Source organism: Rutidosis leptorrhynchoides, chromosome 5 (assembly GCF_046630445.1).
Source record: "Rutidosis leptorrhynchoides isolate AG116_Rl617_1_P2 chromosome 5, CSIRO_AGI_Rlap_v1, whole genome shotgun sequence".
NCBI classification, from domain to species: domain Eukaryota; kingdom Viridiplantae; phylum Streptophyta; class Magnoliopsida; order Asterales; family Asteraceae; genus Rutidosis; species Rutidosis leptorrhynchoides.
In genome coordinates this window covers 383787894-383807776 of record NC_092337.1, presented here as the reverse complement: position 1 = coordinate 383807776, position 19883 = coordinate 383787894, and the positions used below count along the sequence as shown (strand labels likewise).

At 32.9% G+C, this 19883-nt stretch overlaps 2 protein-coding genes and 1 non-coding gene across 3 annotated transcripts; 2 read left to right on the top strand and 1 right to left on the bottom strand.

The window, feature by feature from the left end:
* Window positions 1-216: 216 nt before the first annotated feature.
* On the top strand, window positions 217-1212 carry LOC139848265 (ribonucleoside-diphosphate reductase small chain-like). The gene has a single exon (XM_071838000.1). It carries the CDS (start codon window positions 232-234, stop codon window positions 1207-1209), a length of 978 nt encoding a protein of 325 aa, XP_071694101.1. The 5' UTR covers window positions 217-231; the 3' UTR covers window positions 1210-1212.
* Window positions 1213-3436: 2224 nt separating this feature from the next.
* TRNAL-AAG (transfer RNA leucine (anticodon AAG)) lies at window positions 3437-3517 on the top strand. Its single transcript has one exon. It is a non-coding gene; the product is annotated as a tRNA-Leu (tRNA).
* Window positions 3518-6288: 2771 nt separating this feature from the next.
* On the bottom strand, window positions 6289-6987 carry LOC139849790 (uncharacterized). Its single transcript, XM_071839413.1, has one exon. It carries the CDS (start codon window positions 6985-6987, stop codon window positions 6289-6291), a length of 699 nt encoding a protein of 232 aa, XP_071695514.1.
* Window positions 6988-19883: the final 12896 nt, after the last annotated feature.

The following is a 19883-nucleotide window of genomic DNA, read 5'->3' as shown; positions in this document are numbered from 1 at the left end:
TAATTTTTTTACTCCGTACAGAAGATGAACTTTAATTTCATCAAAAAAATTTTAAACATGTACGGAGTATCACGACAAACTGTATATAAAGTTTCTCCGGCAAGCTTCACACTCAAATTTCAAATCACCCGCTCTTCATTCAAACTCTCCCTATAAAAACACCCTCCTCTTCATTCAACATTCATTAATCGTTCCTACTTCCTAATTTCCATCCATCCAAAATATCCAGCAATGCCTTCTATTCCCGAAGAGCCACTCCTATCCCCAAACCCCGACCGTTTCTGCATGTTCCCAATCCAATACCCCCAAATTTGGGAAATGTACAAAAAAGCCGAAGCCTCATTCTGGACCGCAGAAGAAGTCGATTTATCACAAGATCATTCCCACTGGGAATCATTAACTGACAACGAACGACATTTCATTACTCACGTTCTCGCATTCTTCGCGTCATCAGACGGCATCGTTTTAGAAAACCTAGCTTCACGTTTCATGAAAGAAGTACAAGTTTCTGAAGCACGCGCGTTTTACGGATTCCAAATCGCAATCGAAAACATTCATTCTGAAATGTATAGTTTGTTACTTGATTCGTACATCAAAGACTCTACAGAGAAGAATAACTTATTTCGCGCGATTGAAACGATACCTTGCGTTCAGAAGAAAGCGAATTGGGCGATGAAATGGATCGACGGTTCAGATTCGTTTGCTGAACGGATCATCGCGTTTGCGTGCGTTGAAGGTATATTTTTTTCTGGAAGCTTCTGTTCAATTTTCTGGTTAAAAAAACGCGGATTAATGCCTGGATTAACTTACTCGAATGAATTAATCTCACGAGACGAAGGATTACACTGCGATTTCGCGTGTTTGTTGTTTAAATTGTTGAAGAATAAAGTGAGTGAAGAACGTGTGAAAGGGATTGTAAGTGAAGCTGTTGTGATTGAACGTGAATTTGTTTGTGATGCGTTACCGTGCGCGTTAGTTGGAATGAATAGCGATTTGATGAGTGCGTATATCGAGTTTGTGGCTGATCGATTGTTGGTCGAATTAGGGTTTGATAAAATGTATAATGTTTCGAATCCGTTTGATTGGATGGAACTAATTTCGTTACAGGGGAAAACTAATTTTTTTGAGAAGAGAGTTGGGGAGTATCAGAAAGCTTCTGTTATGAATGGTGGAGAGTCTCATGTTTTCAATATGGATGAAGATTTTTAGGTTTTTTTTAATACTCCGGTAATTTGATTTTAGTTAAATGAATTGTGATGTTATTGTTAAGGCTAGGGTTATATGCTATTATTACTAGTATTATGTTGTGATTTTTATTTATGATTGTTAAATGTGTTCTTCTTTAGCAAATTAAATAAATTGAATTTGTGTTTCTTGTGAAATTTATTGGAAGATGAAAAATTGATGATAATATGTTTTGTTTTATTGTTTACCACTGTTTTTATATGAGGGTCTGCGAATACTATTTGCAGAAACGGTAGCGTTTTGTTTGGGTAATATTGTACTAATACTAATACTAATACTAATACTAATACTAATACTAATAACTAGAGGTTAAGGTTTTGAATATACCATTACCACACAAAGAGCTTGAAATCAAAAGATCAATTGTTTCATCTTTTTTTTTTTTTTTTTTATGGATTCTTTAAGCTCACTTTTCAGCATGGTATAAATATCTGTTGTTTTCTTCATATATTGTCATTATTCGTTTACACAAACACAAGGTTATTATGATTATATTGGGTAAAAGATTTAATTACAATGTTAGGTTTTGTCACTGTTGTCAGACGTTAAGAAACGCATTGCAGATGCTGTCAACGCTAACCAGGTATCTGAATTCTGTCTTTTTTAAATACATTAGTTATTATTCAGCATAGTTTTAATTTTTACAACTGTTGTATTGCGATTAGGCTTTAAGACCACAAGTTCAATTTGGGCAAAACATTCAACTTGATGATAAATTGATCCAGTTGAAAAATTTATACAGCTTAGAGAAATTTTTCAGTAATTATCATGAATTTGATTTGATGCATACCATATAAATGATACAATTTTGTGGGATTGGATTTTGTTGTTGTTGTTGCATATAGAGATGATACAGTTCCTTTGTCATGATACGTGTCATTTCAGATCCAGCTTACGTTCTTGCTAGCTTGGGGAAAATCAAAACAGAGTACGATAATGATCAAGATTTGATGGTTCGCTTTTATGTAATTGTAACAAAGTAATTCCTCTTTTTCTCCTGTGATCACCTGCACTCTGCAGTGTGTATATAAGCATTTTAGTTTTCTCTGTCTTTAAATAGAGTCATCTCGGAAATGGTTCACTACTGCACTTATAACATATATTTTTTTTTTTTCTAATATACAGTATTTTAGCAGAATGTTGCTATTCGTTTGAGCCCTTGAATAGTAGTATAAAACATTCTTGATGTTCTGCAAACACTTGCTGTTTAGCTGACTATTTATTTAAGCTTCAGCTTCGTGAAGTTCTTAATAAACATTGTAATTGTTTTTTTTTGTACCATCCACCGATAAACGGAAATTAATTTGTAAGTCTGCACCCCACAGGTTTAAAAGTTCTGCTACTGTATGCTGGTTCCCTTTATGTTTCAGTTACTGAGAAATAAGTTTAAACATTTGTAACATATCATTCTGATGCCTCCATACAGTTCCCTGTAACAGTGTGTCTTTTAAACCTGTATGGTAGATAAAAACATGTTACATCATATATCTGGATCATATGATCAATGTATAAGTAAAATATTCATATGATAAAAATATGTTATATCATATCTGGACCATATGATAAAAGTAAGGGACCAGACGAGTACAGTGAGAAATTGCAAATGCAGTGCAACTTATACCAACAAGTAGTATAGTTTTTGTGGTTGGCACAATGCTTTTTTTTTTCGTTGCTTTCGTGATTAGGGTTTTGAATACCATTACCACACAAAGAGCTTAAAAATGCTATCATGACAGCAACAACTTCATCTTTTCGATTGATACTCTACTCTCACTTCTCAGCCTGGTATAAATTTCTGTCTCTAATACCATATCCAGGGGATATGATATTTTTCTAAATCGGATGAACTATCTTGAATTTGATAAATGCCATATAAATAATACAGCTATCTTTTAATAAACATTTGAAAATTGTTAATGCTGAAAAGGAAGTGTGTGTGCAAATTTATCTTTGTAATTAATCATCTTAATAATAATACTTATAAATAAATGATGCTAATAATCAATTAATAACTTGCTGACGTGACGTGATATGAGTGATTTCAGATCCAGCTTATGGTCTTTCTTTCTTGGGTAAAATAAATATCGAGTACGATCATGATCAAGATTTGATGGTGGCAACTTCCAAATTTATGGTTTATTGTTTATTGAATTATGAGTTATTATTATTTTCTGAAATGAGAAACAACAAAGTCGAGATGGCCGAGTTGGTCTAAGGCGCCAGATTAAGGTTCTGGTCCGAAAGGGCGTGGGTTCAAATCCCACTCTCGACATCATATTTTTACTATTTTATTGAAACGCCAGAAATACCATCTGTAAGTGGTCAGCTTCTAACATATACTCCGTATATTGTTTACTTTCAGTACAACTGATTCTTATGTGCCAGCTAACTTTTTTGAGCAGCTAAACTTTCCTTTTTCATTTCGAGAAATAAATTTGAAACTTTCTATCAAAGGTATAGGAAAAGGAAATACGTAACAAATTGATACATAAAGTAGACTACGTTACTTTTGGGTGTATAAATTGTACGGAGTAATTTTATCGGGTACAAATCGAGTAAGAGCAAACGGTATCGCACGTCAGTTTCAAACTTAGTTTCGGCGTCAATGGTGCTGACGATCGGCCGACATCTGTAGGAGCTAGGATTTTTTCACCGGAGGCAAAAAAAAAAAAAATTAAACCATAGCAATTTTTTTGACAAAATATGGAGGTTTTAGGGGGAAAAATGAGGTTTTAAAGCAAATTATGAAGGTTTTTTGGCAAAAGTTGAAACTTTTTTTGGCAAAAGTTGAAACTTTTTTTGGCAAAATTTGAAGGTTCTGGGATAAAAGTTGGAGAATTTTGAGCAAAATTTGAAAGTTTTGGGGCAAAATATGTAGGTTTTAGAGCAAAAAAAATCCACTGGGAGCAAAGTCGAAAAACTCAAAATTTTTACACTAAAAAAAATTTCACTGGGGCGGACGCCCCCTTGGCCCCAAGTTGTTTCGCCACTGCACCCCTCCGCCGTCGTTTCACCTTTTTCGGTGACAACTCTAGCAACCAACGGTGTATCCGACCTAAAGTGGGGCCCATCCAATTTTAATTCTTTAAAAGTAGCTGCTGGTATTTTTTTTTTTTTTTTTTTTTTTTTTTTTTTTTTTTTCCTTCCCGTTTTATGAATTCCTTTAGATATATAACCACATATCATCACTTTCAATTACCATTTCTACAACATTTCTCCAAAAACATTCGCAATCAAATATTGAATAAATAAAATGACGAGTTCTTCAATTTCATTTGACGATGAATTTATGTTTTTTGCGCTTGATATGTTAAATAAACTTGACGATGATGAAGAGGCGGAAAGTTCAAACACACGATACACTCGGCGTTATATTCATCGAGCACTAGCACGCACATGAACAGCTAAATAATGATTATTTTGTCGAAAACTCAAAGTACCACGAGGAGGAGTTCAGACGACGATTTCGCACGAGGCAATGCGTATTTGAACCAATTATGGACGATATTCTCAATTATTCTGTACAACCTTTACCATATCTTTTTAAATGATTTTATCAAAGGGTTGATGTTCGTAAAGAGTTAAGTATTTTGGCTCTTTTGAAATTAACCGCTGCACTACGATAATTAGCATAGGATAATGCACCGAATGCCTTTGACTAGTATTTTCAAATGTTGGATTGTGTTTCACGTGAAAGTCTACAAAAATTTTCAAGGTGTATTATTCACTTATATGCAAATGTTTATATGAGAGAACCTACTAATGAATACATGTTACGTTTGTACGAGCTGGTCCTTTATTCAACTCGATGCTCAATGATGAAATGCCAGACATCCCTTTTTATGCTAGCGGTGTCGAGTAAAAAAGAGGTTATTATTTAGCGGAAGAGATTTACCATCAATCATAAAGTTTATTCAGAATGATTATCAAATAGATAATTGTTGTTTAAAGCCAAATTCAAGGTTCTATGAATAATTCAGATTTTAAACAATTCAACAGTTAATCATTTTGTTTCATCAAACGTACATTAGTCATGAAAAAAAGTTAAACCACCTACTCTAATTAGATAAAAACTGAAAAAATTAACTAGCTATTTTTATCGTCACATCATTAGATTATTAGAAAAACTGGTAAAGTATTGAACATTTTCCATTAAAGCGTGCAAACTGGAAAGTCAATGCATCGGAGTTCTACATTCGAAACACTATCAAGTGAGATTTTACTTAGGGCCAAATAACATTTAGCCGGATGCTCTGTTTTCTTCTTAAAAACCCTTAATATTAATATCAATATCAATTTTTTTTCAAAAGACAATTGTTTTTTTAATGATAAACGTATATTTTCAAAAGATAACCACTTTTTGATAGTTGATATCTAACGTCTAGGTGACATCGGAACGGGTTTGTGATAGATTTTGTTAATTCCAAACCCGCGCCCGATTAAAAAAATCCGTTTCAAACTCGGACATAGACTCGCTGAATCTCCATTTGATTACCTCATCCGTCCCAAAAAAACTATCCACCTTAATATTTTTGTTTTTTCAAAATTATTGTCTCTTTGTCTAAATAATCATTATATATCATTTCAATTATGTCTTTTTTAATTTTGAAAATTTAACTTTTTTTTTTTTTGAAAAGCAAAAAGTATTATTATTATTACCCGGATTATAACAATACAAGTCCCTATACGCTTCTATACAATGTTATTAACAATCGAAACAATCGGAAAAAAATTGGAGTTAAAACAAAAAGGATAATCGGGAGTGACGTAGACTAAATAACCCAATGAGGGACGAACTTGTGAAGAAACACAAGCATGGCAGGAGGAGGCAGCCGCCGATCAAGCGGCGACAAAGATGACAAATAACCTACCCATTTAATCTAACCCACATAGGCTAAATAGAACAAACGAACACTACCCGATTTAAATAGTTCCGTATTAACCGACTCCCATGCGATTTGGAGGAGATGCCACGTAGAATGAAGGGTTGAGGAGCCATTGATGCCAATCGATTGATGTTTTTTTTCGTGAACGGTTTGAGATTCAGCTAAAACTTTGAGTTTGAATCTCGAAAATTATCACTGCAGGGTTCCATATTTTTCCTGAAAAAACTTTTAGATTCCTCTGTTTCCTTATAATGTAGCACGCAATCCATTTAGTATCTTGCCATAAGGAAGATCCAATGGGGTTATGCGAGAAGCCTTGATCGGAGATGATGGCTTCATTGATGTTAGAAATTGTTGTGCTATTTTGATTCCACCAATCGAGTAGTTGTATCCAAATTGAAGACACTTTTTGACAATTTACCAACGCATGATCAATGGTTTCGATACGGTGATCGCATAAGGGACATAAGACGGTGTGAAGGTCAATTCCTTTTTTATCAAGTTCACTTCTGACAGGGATTTTTAGTTGAATGACCCTCCATGCGAATATGAAGACCTTTTGTGGGACATACTTGTTGGGAGGTAATGATAGATTTCTAGAGTTGGTGCCATATTTAAGCGTATTGATCAGGATTGACTTAGTTGATGTAGTGAAGATGCTGGATGCGTCAAGGGAAAATTTCCATGAGTCGGGGCAATCCGAAATACTTACGGAAGATAATAGATTATTGAGTTCCGCAAGTTCATCCATTGCACGGCCACTAGGAGTCCGGGACCAATCCCAATTTCCGATCGAAGTGGAATTAACGTTCAGTATTCTATCGGCAACAGTTGCTTCTTTATGAGATTCTAACATGTAGAGTCTATGAAATAATGATTTTAAATTCTCTGATCCGATCCATATATCGTGTCAAAAGCTAATCGATGTGCCATTGCCTAAGCGTTTTAAAATCGAGGATGTGAAAGATGTTCCTACGTTGACTGCGACTTTTCCTGCTTTAATAATCTCTTTCCAAATGGTGCGACCTGAAATGTTCCTGCATAAAATGTTAGTATCCAACCCCCCCCCCCCCCCCCCCCCCCCCCATAGATGCTTTTGATTATTTTTACCCGTAGTGCATTATCTTCATTTTTAAAATGCCACCACCATTTACATAGTAGTGATATGTTTTTAGCAAAAAGGGACCCCACGTTTAAACCCCCACTTTCATATGGTAAAATTATTTGATCCAATTTAATCCAATTAATTTTATTATCATTTGAAGAACCTCCCCAGAAAAATTTCCGTCTTTTAGATTCGAGTACCCTAAGGATAGCGGATGGTGCATGAAATAAGGAAAAGTAGTATAATGGGATACTACTTAGAATATATTTGATGATCGTAAGGCGACCCCCGAAGGAAATTGATTTGGCAGCCCAATCCGATAGTCTTTTGTCGAATTTTTCGACGATTGGTTGCCAAGAAGAGGTGTGTGATGTGGGAACTCCAATAGGAAGGCTGAGATAAGTAAATGGGGTAGATCCTGCAGAGCAGTTAATGTAACTAGCCATTTGCTCGGTTTCAGCCATGGATGTACCAATGCCATAGAGCTTAGTTTTGCGGAAATTAACTTTGAGACTGATAATGCTAAAAACAAACATATATTTCATAGCATTATCCCTCAAGAAAGACAAGCTTTTAGTTGCAATTGTTCTATTTACAAGTGATATTCGTTTAAATAATAAAAGGTGAAGACAAAAGACAGATTCGACGAATTGAAGATGCAAACAACCAGAAAACTAAAAAGTACAAAGTACAATCAAAGTGGTTCAAATTATTGACGAGAAACGTCTCAAAATTACAAGAGTACAAGACACAAAACGCAGTGTAAAAGATATTAAATTGTACGAAAGGACGTTCGAAAATCCGGAACCGGGACCAGAGTCAACTCTCAACGCTCGACGCAACGGACTAAAAATTACAAGTCAACTATGCACATGAATATAATATAATATATAAATAATTCTTAAAATTATATATATATATTATATTATATATATAAACCGTCGGCAAACAAGAAAACAAATCTGTGTGAGCTGGAAAAGCAGGCCATGCGATCGCATGGCCTGGAAGTGCAATTTCTATGCGATCGCATGGCCCCAAATTTTGGGTCAGGTCCTATAAATTTCGCAGTTTTGGTCGAACTTAAACACATCTTTTTCTTTCTCCATCTCTCACGTGTGTGTATATATATATATATATATATATATATATATATATATATATATATATATATATATATATATATATATATATATATTATAATTTTAATTTTAATTTTAATTTTAATAATAATAAGGGTATATCAGCGAATGTTGTAAGGGTGTAAGTCGAAATTCTGTTCGTGTAATGCTACGCTATTTTTAATCATTGTAAGTTATGTTCAACTTTTTTAGATTAGTGTCTCATAGCTAAGTTATTATTATGCTTATTTAAGCTGAAGTAATCGTGATGTTGGGCTAAATATTAAAACGGGGTAATTGGGCTTTGTACCATAATTGGGGTTTGGACAAAAGAACGACACTTGTGAAAATTAGACTATGGGCTATTAATGGGCTTTATATTTGTTTAATTAAATGATAGTTTGTTAATTTAATATAAAGATTTACAATTGGACGTACCTATAAATAACCATATACACTCGATCGGACACGATGGGCGGGATATTTATAAGTACTAATAATCGTTCATTTAACCGGACACGGGAATGGATTAATAGTCAATGGACTTATTAAAACAGGGGTGAATTATATACAAGGAAAATTGGTGTAATTATAGTTTAAGTCCCCAATTAGTTGGAATATTTGACTTCGGATATAAGGATAATTTGACGAGGACACTCGCACTTTATATTTATGACTGATGGACTGTTATGGACAAAAACCAGACGGACATATTGAATAATCCAGGACAAAGGACAATTAACCCATGGTAATAAACTAAAATCAACACGTCAAACATCATGATTACAAAAGTTTAAATAAGCATAATTTCTTTATTTCATATTTAATTGCACTTTTAATTATCGCAATTTTATTTATCGTCATTTTATTTATCGCACTTTTATTTATCGCAATTTCATTATCGTTATTTACATTACGGTTAAAATTAAGTTATATTTATTTTTAATATTTTACATTAGGTTTTAACTACGACTTAAGTTTTAAAATCGACAAACCGGTCATTAAACGGTAAAAACCCCCTTTTATAATAATAATACTACTCCTATATATATATTTTTATACAAATATAGTTTTAAAAATATGGCGTTAAACTTGGCGAGTTCCCTGTGGACGAACCGGACTTACTAAAAACTACACTACTTTACGATTATGTACACTGCCTATAAGTGTTGTAGCAAGGTTTAGGTATATCCACTCTATAAATAAATAAATAACTTGTGTAAAATTGTATCGTATTTAATAGTATTTTGTAGTAAAAATACTACTATTTTGTATACACCTCGCATAACATCAAGTATTTTTGGCGCCGCTGCCGGGAAACTACTTAAACGCCGGAAGCGAAACGCTATATATAAAAAAAAAAGATTTTTATTAAGATTTAATTTCTTTTTGTAAAAATATGTTTTAAATATTAAAAATACAAAAATATAAAAAGAAAAACGAAATTTATATATTTTTAAGAGTTTGTTAAATATATATAAAATTATAAATTTTCTTTATTTTTATTTTAGTTTTTTAAAATTAAGTTTTTATTTAATTTATATAAATATTTTATATAAATATAAAACAGAAAATAAAAATAAAATAAAATATAAAAGTACTCGGGCTGGTCACTGTAGAAGCCCAACTACTTGGCCTGGAAACCGAAGCCATGCGACCGCATGAAAATTCTACAGACAATCCATGCGATCGCATGGATTGATTTGACAGCCCCGGTACCTTAGTTTGCAGGTTAGGGTTACGATTTTTAATTATTATTAATATTAATTAATTATAATTAGGGTTTAATTAATTATTTAGTTTTTAATATTTAGTTTTAGTTTTTTTATTTTGTATTTTTAGTTTTAAAGTAGTTTTATTAAATTATAAAACTATTACTTTTATAAAATAAAAATATAAAAATAATATTATAAAAATTGTATTTTTATAAACTCTAAGTTTTATTTTTATATTTTCGTATCTTTTTAGTCGTTTAATCATAAGTTGTATATTTTTCGTTCATAATTAGTTTAAGCTATAGTTTTTGCCGTAGTTATTTTTATTTCTAGATTTTTAGGCCTTGCCGTAAAATCCCTTAAGTGCTTTTTCTTTAGACTAAGATTTAGGTGCTTTAGAATTTTGCGACACCGTTTTAAATTTTAATGCCTATTAAGTTATTGCCGTTTTGGATATAGAATTCCCTTTAAGCTTTAATACCTTTAGACGTAAGTTTTAATTTTTAGTTTTTAGAATTCTAAGTTTCGATGCTTATTTTCTTATTTTTATTTTTCGACATTTATTTTTCGACATTTTTCGACACGCTCTGTTTCTTTCTTATTTCTCGACGCTCTAGTTTTTAGAACATAGAATTTTCTATTTCTTCTCTAAAATTTCAAAACGAAAAATTATTTTAAGCGGTTAAATTGATAGACATCCAAATTTTCTGGTTCGTAGTAATAGTTGGATTTGTTAGTGGCGAGTTGTGGGCTTCCGATTTAAAAGATCCTGGCTACCTGCTGCATCTATTGGCTATTCGAAACGTGGGCAAAATCAGAAAAGTCTATTAATTTAATAACTTATATAATTTTTTATCTTTTATAACTAATAGGATATTCAGTGAATGCACCGAGCAAAACGTTCACCACCTTTTATACGTTCACCACCTGTAACTCGATCAAGACATCTAGCCAATATTGTCGCCATTGATTTTTCTTTAGAATCGTCATCAAGTCAACCAAGTACTCCAATTCAAATTTTTGATAATCCATTTTTTGAACCAAACCTCACAATTGAGAATCCGGAGGATATTCAGGGACAATTCAGAGATCCTGAACCATTAATATTTCCTCCGGAACCACCAATCATTCAAACAGAGATTGTCGAGGAATAAACCATTAAATCAGAATCCTCTAGTGATTCAGATTCAACAAATTCAATCATGGAGAATCTGGAACCTCTAAGTATGGAAGACCGAATGAGAGCTAAACGTACGGGCCAAGGTCACGCCATTATTAAGCCAGACATTAATGTGCCAGATTATGAAATCAAAGGACAAATCCTACACATGGTAACTAATCAATGCCAATATAGTGGTACCCCAAAAGAAGATCCAAATGAATATCTTCAAACCTTTAATAGGATTTGTACTCTATTCAAAATCAGAGAAGTTGAGGATGAACAGATCTATCTCATGTTATTTCCGTGGACTTTAAAGGGAGAAGCCAAAGATTGGTTAGAATCGTTACCTGAAAGGGCGATTGATACATGGGACGTTTTAGTTGAAAAATTTCTTAAACAATTCTTTCCGGCATCTAAAGCCGTGAGACTTCAAGGAGAAATTGTTACGTTCGCGCAAAAGCCAAATGAAACATTATATGAGGCATGGACAAGATTTGGAAAGTTATTGAGAGGATGTCCGCAATATGGTTTAGACACTTCTCAAATAGTACAAATATTATACCAAGGATGCGACATTGCTACACGAAAAGACATCGACATTACAGCTGGTGGTTCCATTATGAAGAAAACAGTAACCGAAGCTCACAAAATCATTGATAACACAGCCTCCCACTCGCATGAGTGGTACCAGGAAAAAGATATCTTTCGTTCATCTAAAGCGGCTAGAGCCGATTCTAACCATGACTTTGATTCCGTTTCCGCAAAAATAGATGTTTCGAGAGACGAATGGAAAAGATGAATAAAGATATTCACGCAATACGAATCAGTTGTGAGCAATGCGGTGGACCACACTTAACGAAAGATTACCACATTGAGCAAACGATGGAACAACGTGAGAATGTTTTCTACATGAACCAAAGGCCGGGAAATAATTATCAAAATAATTATCAACTGCCAAGGCCAAACTTCAATCGAAATCAAAACATTCTTTACAATTCAAATGGACCAAACAATAACTCGTATAACCAACAAGGTCCGAATAACCAACCAACTCAAAACAACACTTTCAATCAACAAAGACCTAGCTTGTATAAACCACCACAACAAATCGAAGAGAAAAAGCCAAATCTAGAAGAAATGATGGCAAAGCTAATGGAATCTCAAACACAATTTATTTCATCTCAAACCCAAACAAATGAGAGGTTTGATCAGTCATTAAGAACTCAACAAGCTTCCATTTTGAATCTAGAAAAACACGTAGGAATTCTTGCTAGCATGATGAGTGAGAGGGAACAAGGAAAGCTACCGAGTAATACTGAAGTAAATCCTCGGAATGAAAATGTTAACATGGTGTCAACAAATTCTGAAAAACCAGCATCAGAAGATGGGAAGGTTTTAGATGTGAGTAACAATGAAGAAGTTACAACACCACCACCACCCGAGTATGTAAAGCCAGTGGTGGCACCATACAGACCACCCATCCCGTTTCCAAGAAAAGGAGTTGAGTATGAGTGTTCAACTCTTTGATCAAACCATTAGGCACCCAGTTGGAATTGCTGACAACCTACCCGTTCAAGTAGATAATTTAACCTTTTTAGTCGAATTTATTGTCATTGACATAGAAGAGGACCCAAACATTCCTCTAATTTTAGGTCGACCATTCTTAGCATCCACCAGGGCGTTATTTGATGTACGAGAGGGTAGAATGACACTTAGTAATGATGAAAAATGGATCACCTTTGTGAGTCGAAAGTCTAAATCTCCACCAACCAAAACCGTTGAACCAACAAAAACGATTGGTAAGAACCATATTGTTTTACCAACTCCAACGGTAGTGCTTAACAATAATAAAACGCCTAAATGTGGGGAAAATGAAGTAACACCTAATGATGACCTGATAACAAAGAACCCCGTTGTTGATACGAAATTAAATGACCCCGTTATTATTAGTTCAATGAAGAAACTTATTAAACGGATTCGCAATGCTAGAACCAAGGGGAACTTTAAGTTATGTAACCGGTTAGTATCCAATCTTTCGCCTAAAGAAAAGGCGAAACTAATTAAATTTGTGGATATTACACATGAATCCGACCAATGGCTTAAAGCAAAAGTCACAGATATGCAAGTTGATTATGGTCCAAGAGAAATTGACGATGAAGTGACACCACAGCTACCTAAGTGTGGGGAGATTCAGATGTTCTAAAAAGAAAATGCTGTCTAGAGTTAGTTGTTCTGTTCTCGTGTAGTTCCGAGAATGGAATCCGATTGGTCTTTTTCACTAGCAGACACTAAAGAACTAGTTTTCTTCCCCCATTCTGAATTTTTGTTTTGTAGGTTTTGTATGAAATTAATTTGCATTTTTTTTAAATTTAATTTTTCTGTGAATTTAAAAAAAAAATTACTTTATTTCATTAAGTTTAAAAAATGATTTCTAAAATTCATCGTAAGTTGAAGACTAGGTCATGGAACCGAAATTGCTTTACCCAAGGACGGGGCGAAAAATTTTGTTATCATTATTTTTAATAATATTGATCTAAAGTATACCAAAAAAATTAAAAAACCCAAAAACCTTTGCTTTTAAAACAATCGCTTTAAAAACGATAAATTTTAAATTTTGTCGAGGGACGGACTAGGTAAACATACCGAAACTACCTAAAGTAAAAGGAAACAAAATTTTTAAAAAAATTATTCATTTAAATTGTTTTAATAAATAAAGGTTTTATAAAAAAAATAAATATTTTTATATATATGTTTGTAGTTTATCTTATATACAAAACAGGGTAAAACAGCGCACTTTCAAAGACTGGCATTAAGTTCAGCAAAAGCTACTAATTTTGACGACAAAACGAAAAACAAATGTGATGTAACAACAAGACGGAATGAACAAATGATGTGCACCATTTATCATTCAGCAAACAAACGCCAATATGTTTGAAAACTTTGGTAAAATTTAATCATTTTTCTACGCTAATCACCCTCAATAATTTAAATTGTTACTGATTTCTTGTAAATGAGGGCATTGCAAGATCTTAAGTGTGGGAAGGGGTTAAATTCTTTCGGATTTTTAAAATTTTAACTTATACACTTGGTTACCATTAAAAATACTAGTAACGCAGTAGTTGTATTAGAATCTAGTGCTCTCTGATAATAAAGAACAGCCCTAGTCTTATATACTGACTACCCAATTCTAGTAAAATTTTCAAATAAATGAATTCAAAATCATGTTTATACATATTTATGAACGATAAAACTAGGTGTTAACACCGAAATTATTGTTACCTCGGAAAGGACATAAATTGAGAAACAACCCAAAATGTTAGAATTCATTTAAAATGGAATAGAGGACAATAAAAAGGCAAAGAAAGGAAAATAAAAGCCAAGTGTGGGAAAATTTACCAAGTTATTTAAAATATATATCACATATTTTTGTACATATAATTGAAGATACTTTTGTTTTGGACAAAATTAACCGTTTTACCCGGTAAATTGTAAGATATTTGAAAGAAAGATGGATCTACACGATGAATCAATTCCATCATTAAAAGGAAGTAAAGTCTTCCGAAAAAGAAACGCGCTTCTTGATTTAGGTAAGGAAGTTGTCGTCCAGACCAGTTGTAGAGTCTACGAAAAACCTTGAAAAGTTTTCTCGAAAATCAGCTGGAAATCCACGGACCTCAGCATCAAACAGGGTCGCCAAGTGGTCAAACTTATCCTAACCTTGAGAGGATCTGTCTCGTAAAATGGGGAGGGCACAGTGCAAATTAGCTTGATAAGACTAATGAATCAGATCCCCAGAAAGGATAATCTCCTTAAAGATCAAAAATCAGCTTTTAAGACTGATATTACTCAATCCTTGAGATTGACTTTTAAAGATTGAGAATTACAAACTCATGGAATTCAATGATATCTAAACTCGAGCTTGAACGAGAAAATATTTTGATCAAAATTACAAACCGATTTGTTTTCTGAAAACCCATTTTTAATGCGTTCATTACCATTGAACATAAAATCCTAGGAATTCACCTGGAATTTATTAGGTCACCTGAACCAAATCGGGTGTCAACCATAAGAACAGTGGTTACATAGCATGATCAAAGACAGGACCTTGTGCCAGACCGAAAAAACTATAGGGTGAGCTTTACTATTGCTCCTACAAAGGATAGTAATTGCATCCGACACGTTATAGACCATAATTAAAAGCATGTCACGGGACATTGCCTTAACAGTTGCTTGTTCAACGCTTTCCTTTACAACCGGACGGTAGTTTACCGAAAGGTAATATACGGAGCAAGTATACTGGACGTGTTGCTTTCCTAATACAAGGTTAGCAAGTGTGTGACACAAAACCATAATTTTTGAGCTAAAATTTTCAAATCTGAAACCCACAAAAACAATTTCGCAAACACCGGTGAAGGGTTATTCCGGAAAACTTATCTAGGGTAAAAGCTAGATTGAATTTTTAAAAGATCAATTGTTTTCATAAAGATCCAATTTCATAAAGGATCTAAATTTTCATAGTCATGTGGGACTGTAAACCACAACGTTACTATCATTGTTCATACCGCCAAATCGAAATCACTGATGTACAAAGTGTGAAGAATAAAGAAGTGATTCTAGTATTTTTATTTCAAGACTATATTGCTTGAGGACAAGCAACGCTCAAGTGTGGAAATATTTGATAATGCTAAAAACGAACATATATTTCATAGCATTATACCTCAAGAAAGACAAGCTTTTAGTTGCAATTGTTCTATTTACAAGTGATATTCATTTAAATAATAAAAGGTGAAGACAAAAGATAGATTCGACGAATTGAAGACGCAAACGACCAGAAAGCTAAAAAGTACAAAGTACAATCAAAGTGGTTCAAATTATTGATGAGAAACGTCTCAAAATTACAAGAGTACAAGACACAAAATAAAATGTACAAGATATTAAATTGTACGAAAGGTCGTTCGAAAATTCGGAACTGGGACCAGAGTCAACTCTCAACGCTCGACGCAACGGACTAAAAATTACAAGTCAACTATGCACATGAATATAATATAATATATAAATAATTCTTAAAATTATATATATATTATATTATATATATAAACCGTAGGCAAACAAGAAAACAAATCTGTGTGAGCTGAAAAAGCAGGCCATGCGATCGCATGGCCCGGAAGTGCAATTTCCATGCGATCGCATGGCCCCAAATTTTGGGTCAGGTCCTATAAATTTCGCAGTTTTGGTCGAACTTAAACACATCTTTTTCTTTCTCCATCTCTCACGTAAATATATATATATATATATTATAATTTTAATTTTAATTTTAATAATAATAAGGGTATGTTAGCGAATGTTGTAAAGGTGTAAGTCGAAATTCTGTCCGTGTAACGCTAAGCTATTTTTAATCATTGTAAGTTATGTTCAACTTTTTTAGATTAATGTCTCATAGCTAAGTTATTATTATGCTTATTTAAGCCGAAGTAATCGTGATGTTGGGCTAAATATTAAAGACGGGGTAATTGGGCTTTGTACCATAATTGGGGTTTGGACAAAAGAACGACACTTGTGAAAATTAGACTATGGGATATTAATGGGCTTTATATTTATTTAATTAAATGATAGTTTGTTAATTTAATATAAAGATTTACAATTGGATGTGCCTATAAATAACCATATACACTCGATCGGACACGATGGGCGGGATATTTATAAGTACTAATAATCGTTCATTTAACCGGACATGGGAATGGATTAATAGTCAATGGACTTATTAAAACATGGGTGAATTATATACAAGGAAAATTGGTGTAATTATAGTTTAAGTCCCCAATTAGTTGGAATATTTGACTTCGGATATAAGGATAATTTGACGAGGACACTCGCACTTTATATTTATGACTGATGGACTATTATGGACAAAAACCAGACGGACATATTGAATAATCCAGGACAAAGGACAATTAACCCATGGTAATAAACTAAAATCAACACGTCAAACATCATGATTATGAAAGTTTAAATAAGCATAATTCCTTTATTTCATATTTAATTGCACTTTTAATTATCGCAATTTTATTTATCGTCATTTTATTTATAGCACTTTTATTTCGCAATTTCATTTTCGTTATTTACATTACGCTTAAAATTAAGTTATATTTATTTTTAATATTTTACATTAGATTTTAACTGCGACTTAAGTTTTAAAATCGACAAACCGGTCATTAAACGGTAAAAACCCCCTTTTATAATAATAATACTACTCCTATATATATATATATTTTTATACAAATATAGTTTTAAAAATATAGCGTTAAACTTGGCGAGTTCACTGTGGACGAACCGGACTTACTAAAAACTACACTACTGTACGATTAGGTACACCGCCTATAAGTGTTGTAGCAAGGTTTAGGTATATTCACTCTATAAATAAATAAATAACTTGCTTAAAATTGTATCGTATTTAATAGTATTTTGTAGTAAAAATACTACTATTTTGTATACACCTCGCATAACATCAGAGACCCGATATATTTTCAAAACATTTTAGGAGTTTGGAGATATATTTGGCGTTTCTTTTATTCCATTCACTGAAAAAGACTGTGTCGTCCGCGTATTAGAGGTGTGTTATGATGAGGTTGTCGTGCCCGACTTTTAATCCTTGTAAAAGACCATTGGCTAATGATCTTTTGACAAGTATGTTAAGACCTTCGGCAACAATGATGAATAGAAACGGCGATATGGGATCACCTTGTCGAATTCCCCTTCCGGGAGAAAATTCTCTGGTGGGCGAGCCATTGATTAGTATAGAGGAATTGGGTGAGGTTTGTTTTATGGGTGAGTTAACTATATGTGGTTGACCAGTGATAATGCTAAAAACGAACACATATTTCATAGCATTATCCTTCAAGAAAGACAAGCTTTTAGTTGCAATTGTTCTATTTCCAAGTGATATTCGTTAAAATAATCAAAGGTGAAGACAAAAGACAGATTCGATGAGTTGAAGACGCAAACGACCAAAACGCTAAAAAGTACAAAGTACAATCCAAGTGGTTCAATTTATTGATGAGAAACGTCTAAAAATTACAAAAGTACAAGCCGCAAAACGCAAAGTACAAGATATCTAAGCGTACGAAAGGACGTTCGAAAATCCGGAACCGAGACATGAACCCACTATCAACGCGCGACGCAACGGACCTAAAATTACAAATTAACTATACACATAAATATAATATAATATATAATTAATTATGTAAATTATATATATATATATATATATATATATATATATATATATATATATATATATATATATATATATATATATATATATATATATATATATATATAGATATATAGATATATAGATATATAGATATATTATATTTATATATTAAATAAATAAACGTCGGCAAGCTAGGATCCAAATGCTGCGTGAGCTGGAATTCAAAGCTCCGCACTCGCGGAGCTGTGAGGAACAAATCCTCAGCACTCGCGGAGCACACCAGGGCCCAAATCCCACTATAAAAGGTGATGCAATTCGACGAAATATTTACACCATCTTCAATCTTCCTTCTGTAAACATATATATATTTATAATTATAATATTAATTTTAATTTAAGTTTAATAATAATAAGGTTATTATAGCGAATGTTTTAAGGTTTTGTAAGTCGAATTTCTGTCCGTGTAACACTACGCGATTAATACTCATTGTAAGTTGTGTTCAACCTTTTTAATTTAATGTCTCGTAGCTAAGTTATTATTATGTTTATTTATGCTGAAGTAATCGTGATGTTGGACTAAATATTAAGACGGGGTTATTGGGCTTTGGACCATAATTAGGGTTTGGACAAAAAGACCGACACTTATGGAAATTGAATTATGGGCTATTAATGGGCTTTATATTTATTTAACTGAATGATTGTTAGTTAATTTAATATAGAGATTTACAATTTGATGTATCTATAAATAACCACATACACTCGATCGGACACGATGGGCGGAATATTTATAAATAATAATAATTGTTCATTTGACCGGACACGGGGATAGATTAATAGTCAATGGACTCATTAAAACAGGGGTGGATTACATACAAGGAAAATTGGTGTAATTGTTAACAAAGTATTAAAACCTTGGATTACACGCAGTCGATAACCTGGTGTAATTATAAACAAAGTATTAAGACCTTGTTACAGTTTAAGTCCCCAATTAGTTGGAATATTTGACTTCGGGTACAAGGGTAATTTGACGAGGACACTCGCACTTTATATTTATGACCGATGGACTGTTATGGACAAAAATCAGATGGACATATCGAATAATCTAGGACAAAGGACAATTAATCCATGGTAATAAATTAAAATCAACACGTCAAACATCATGATTACGGAAGTTTAAATAAGCATAATTCCTTTATTTTATATATCATCGCACTTTTATTTATCGTCATTTTATTTTTCGTACTTCAAATTATTGCACTTTTAATTATCGTACTTTTATTTATCGCACTTTTATTTATCGTCATTTACTTTACGCTTTAAATTAAGTTATATTTATATTTAATATTTTGCATTAGGTTTTAACTGTGATTTAAATCTTAAAATCGACAAACCGGTCACTAAACGGTATAACCCCCTTTTATAATAATAGTAATACTACTT

What these genes read in the sequence shown, in the direction of transcription:
- LOC139848265 (XM_071838000.1), top strand. Translation starts at nt 232, where the DNA reads ATGCCTTCTATTCCCGAAGAGCCACTCCTATCCCCAAACCCCGACCGT.
- LOC139849790 (XM_071839413.1), bottom strand. Translation starts at nt 6,987, where the DNA reads ATGTTAGAATCTCATAAAGAAGCAACTGTTGCCGATAGAATACTGAAC.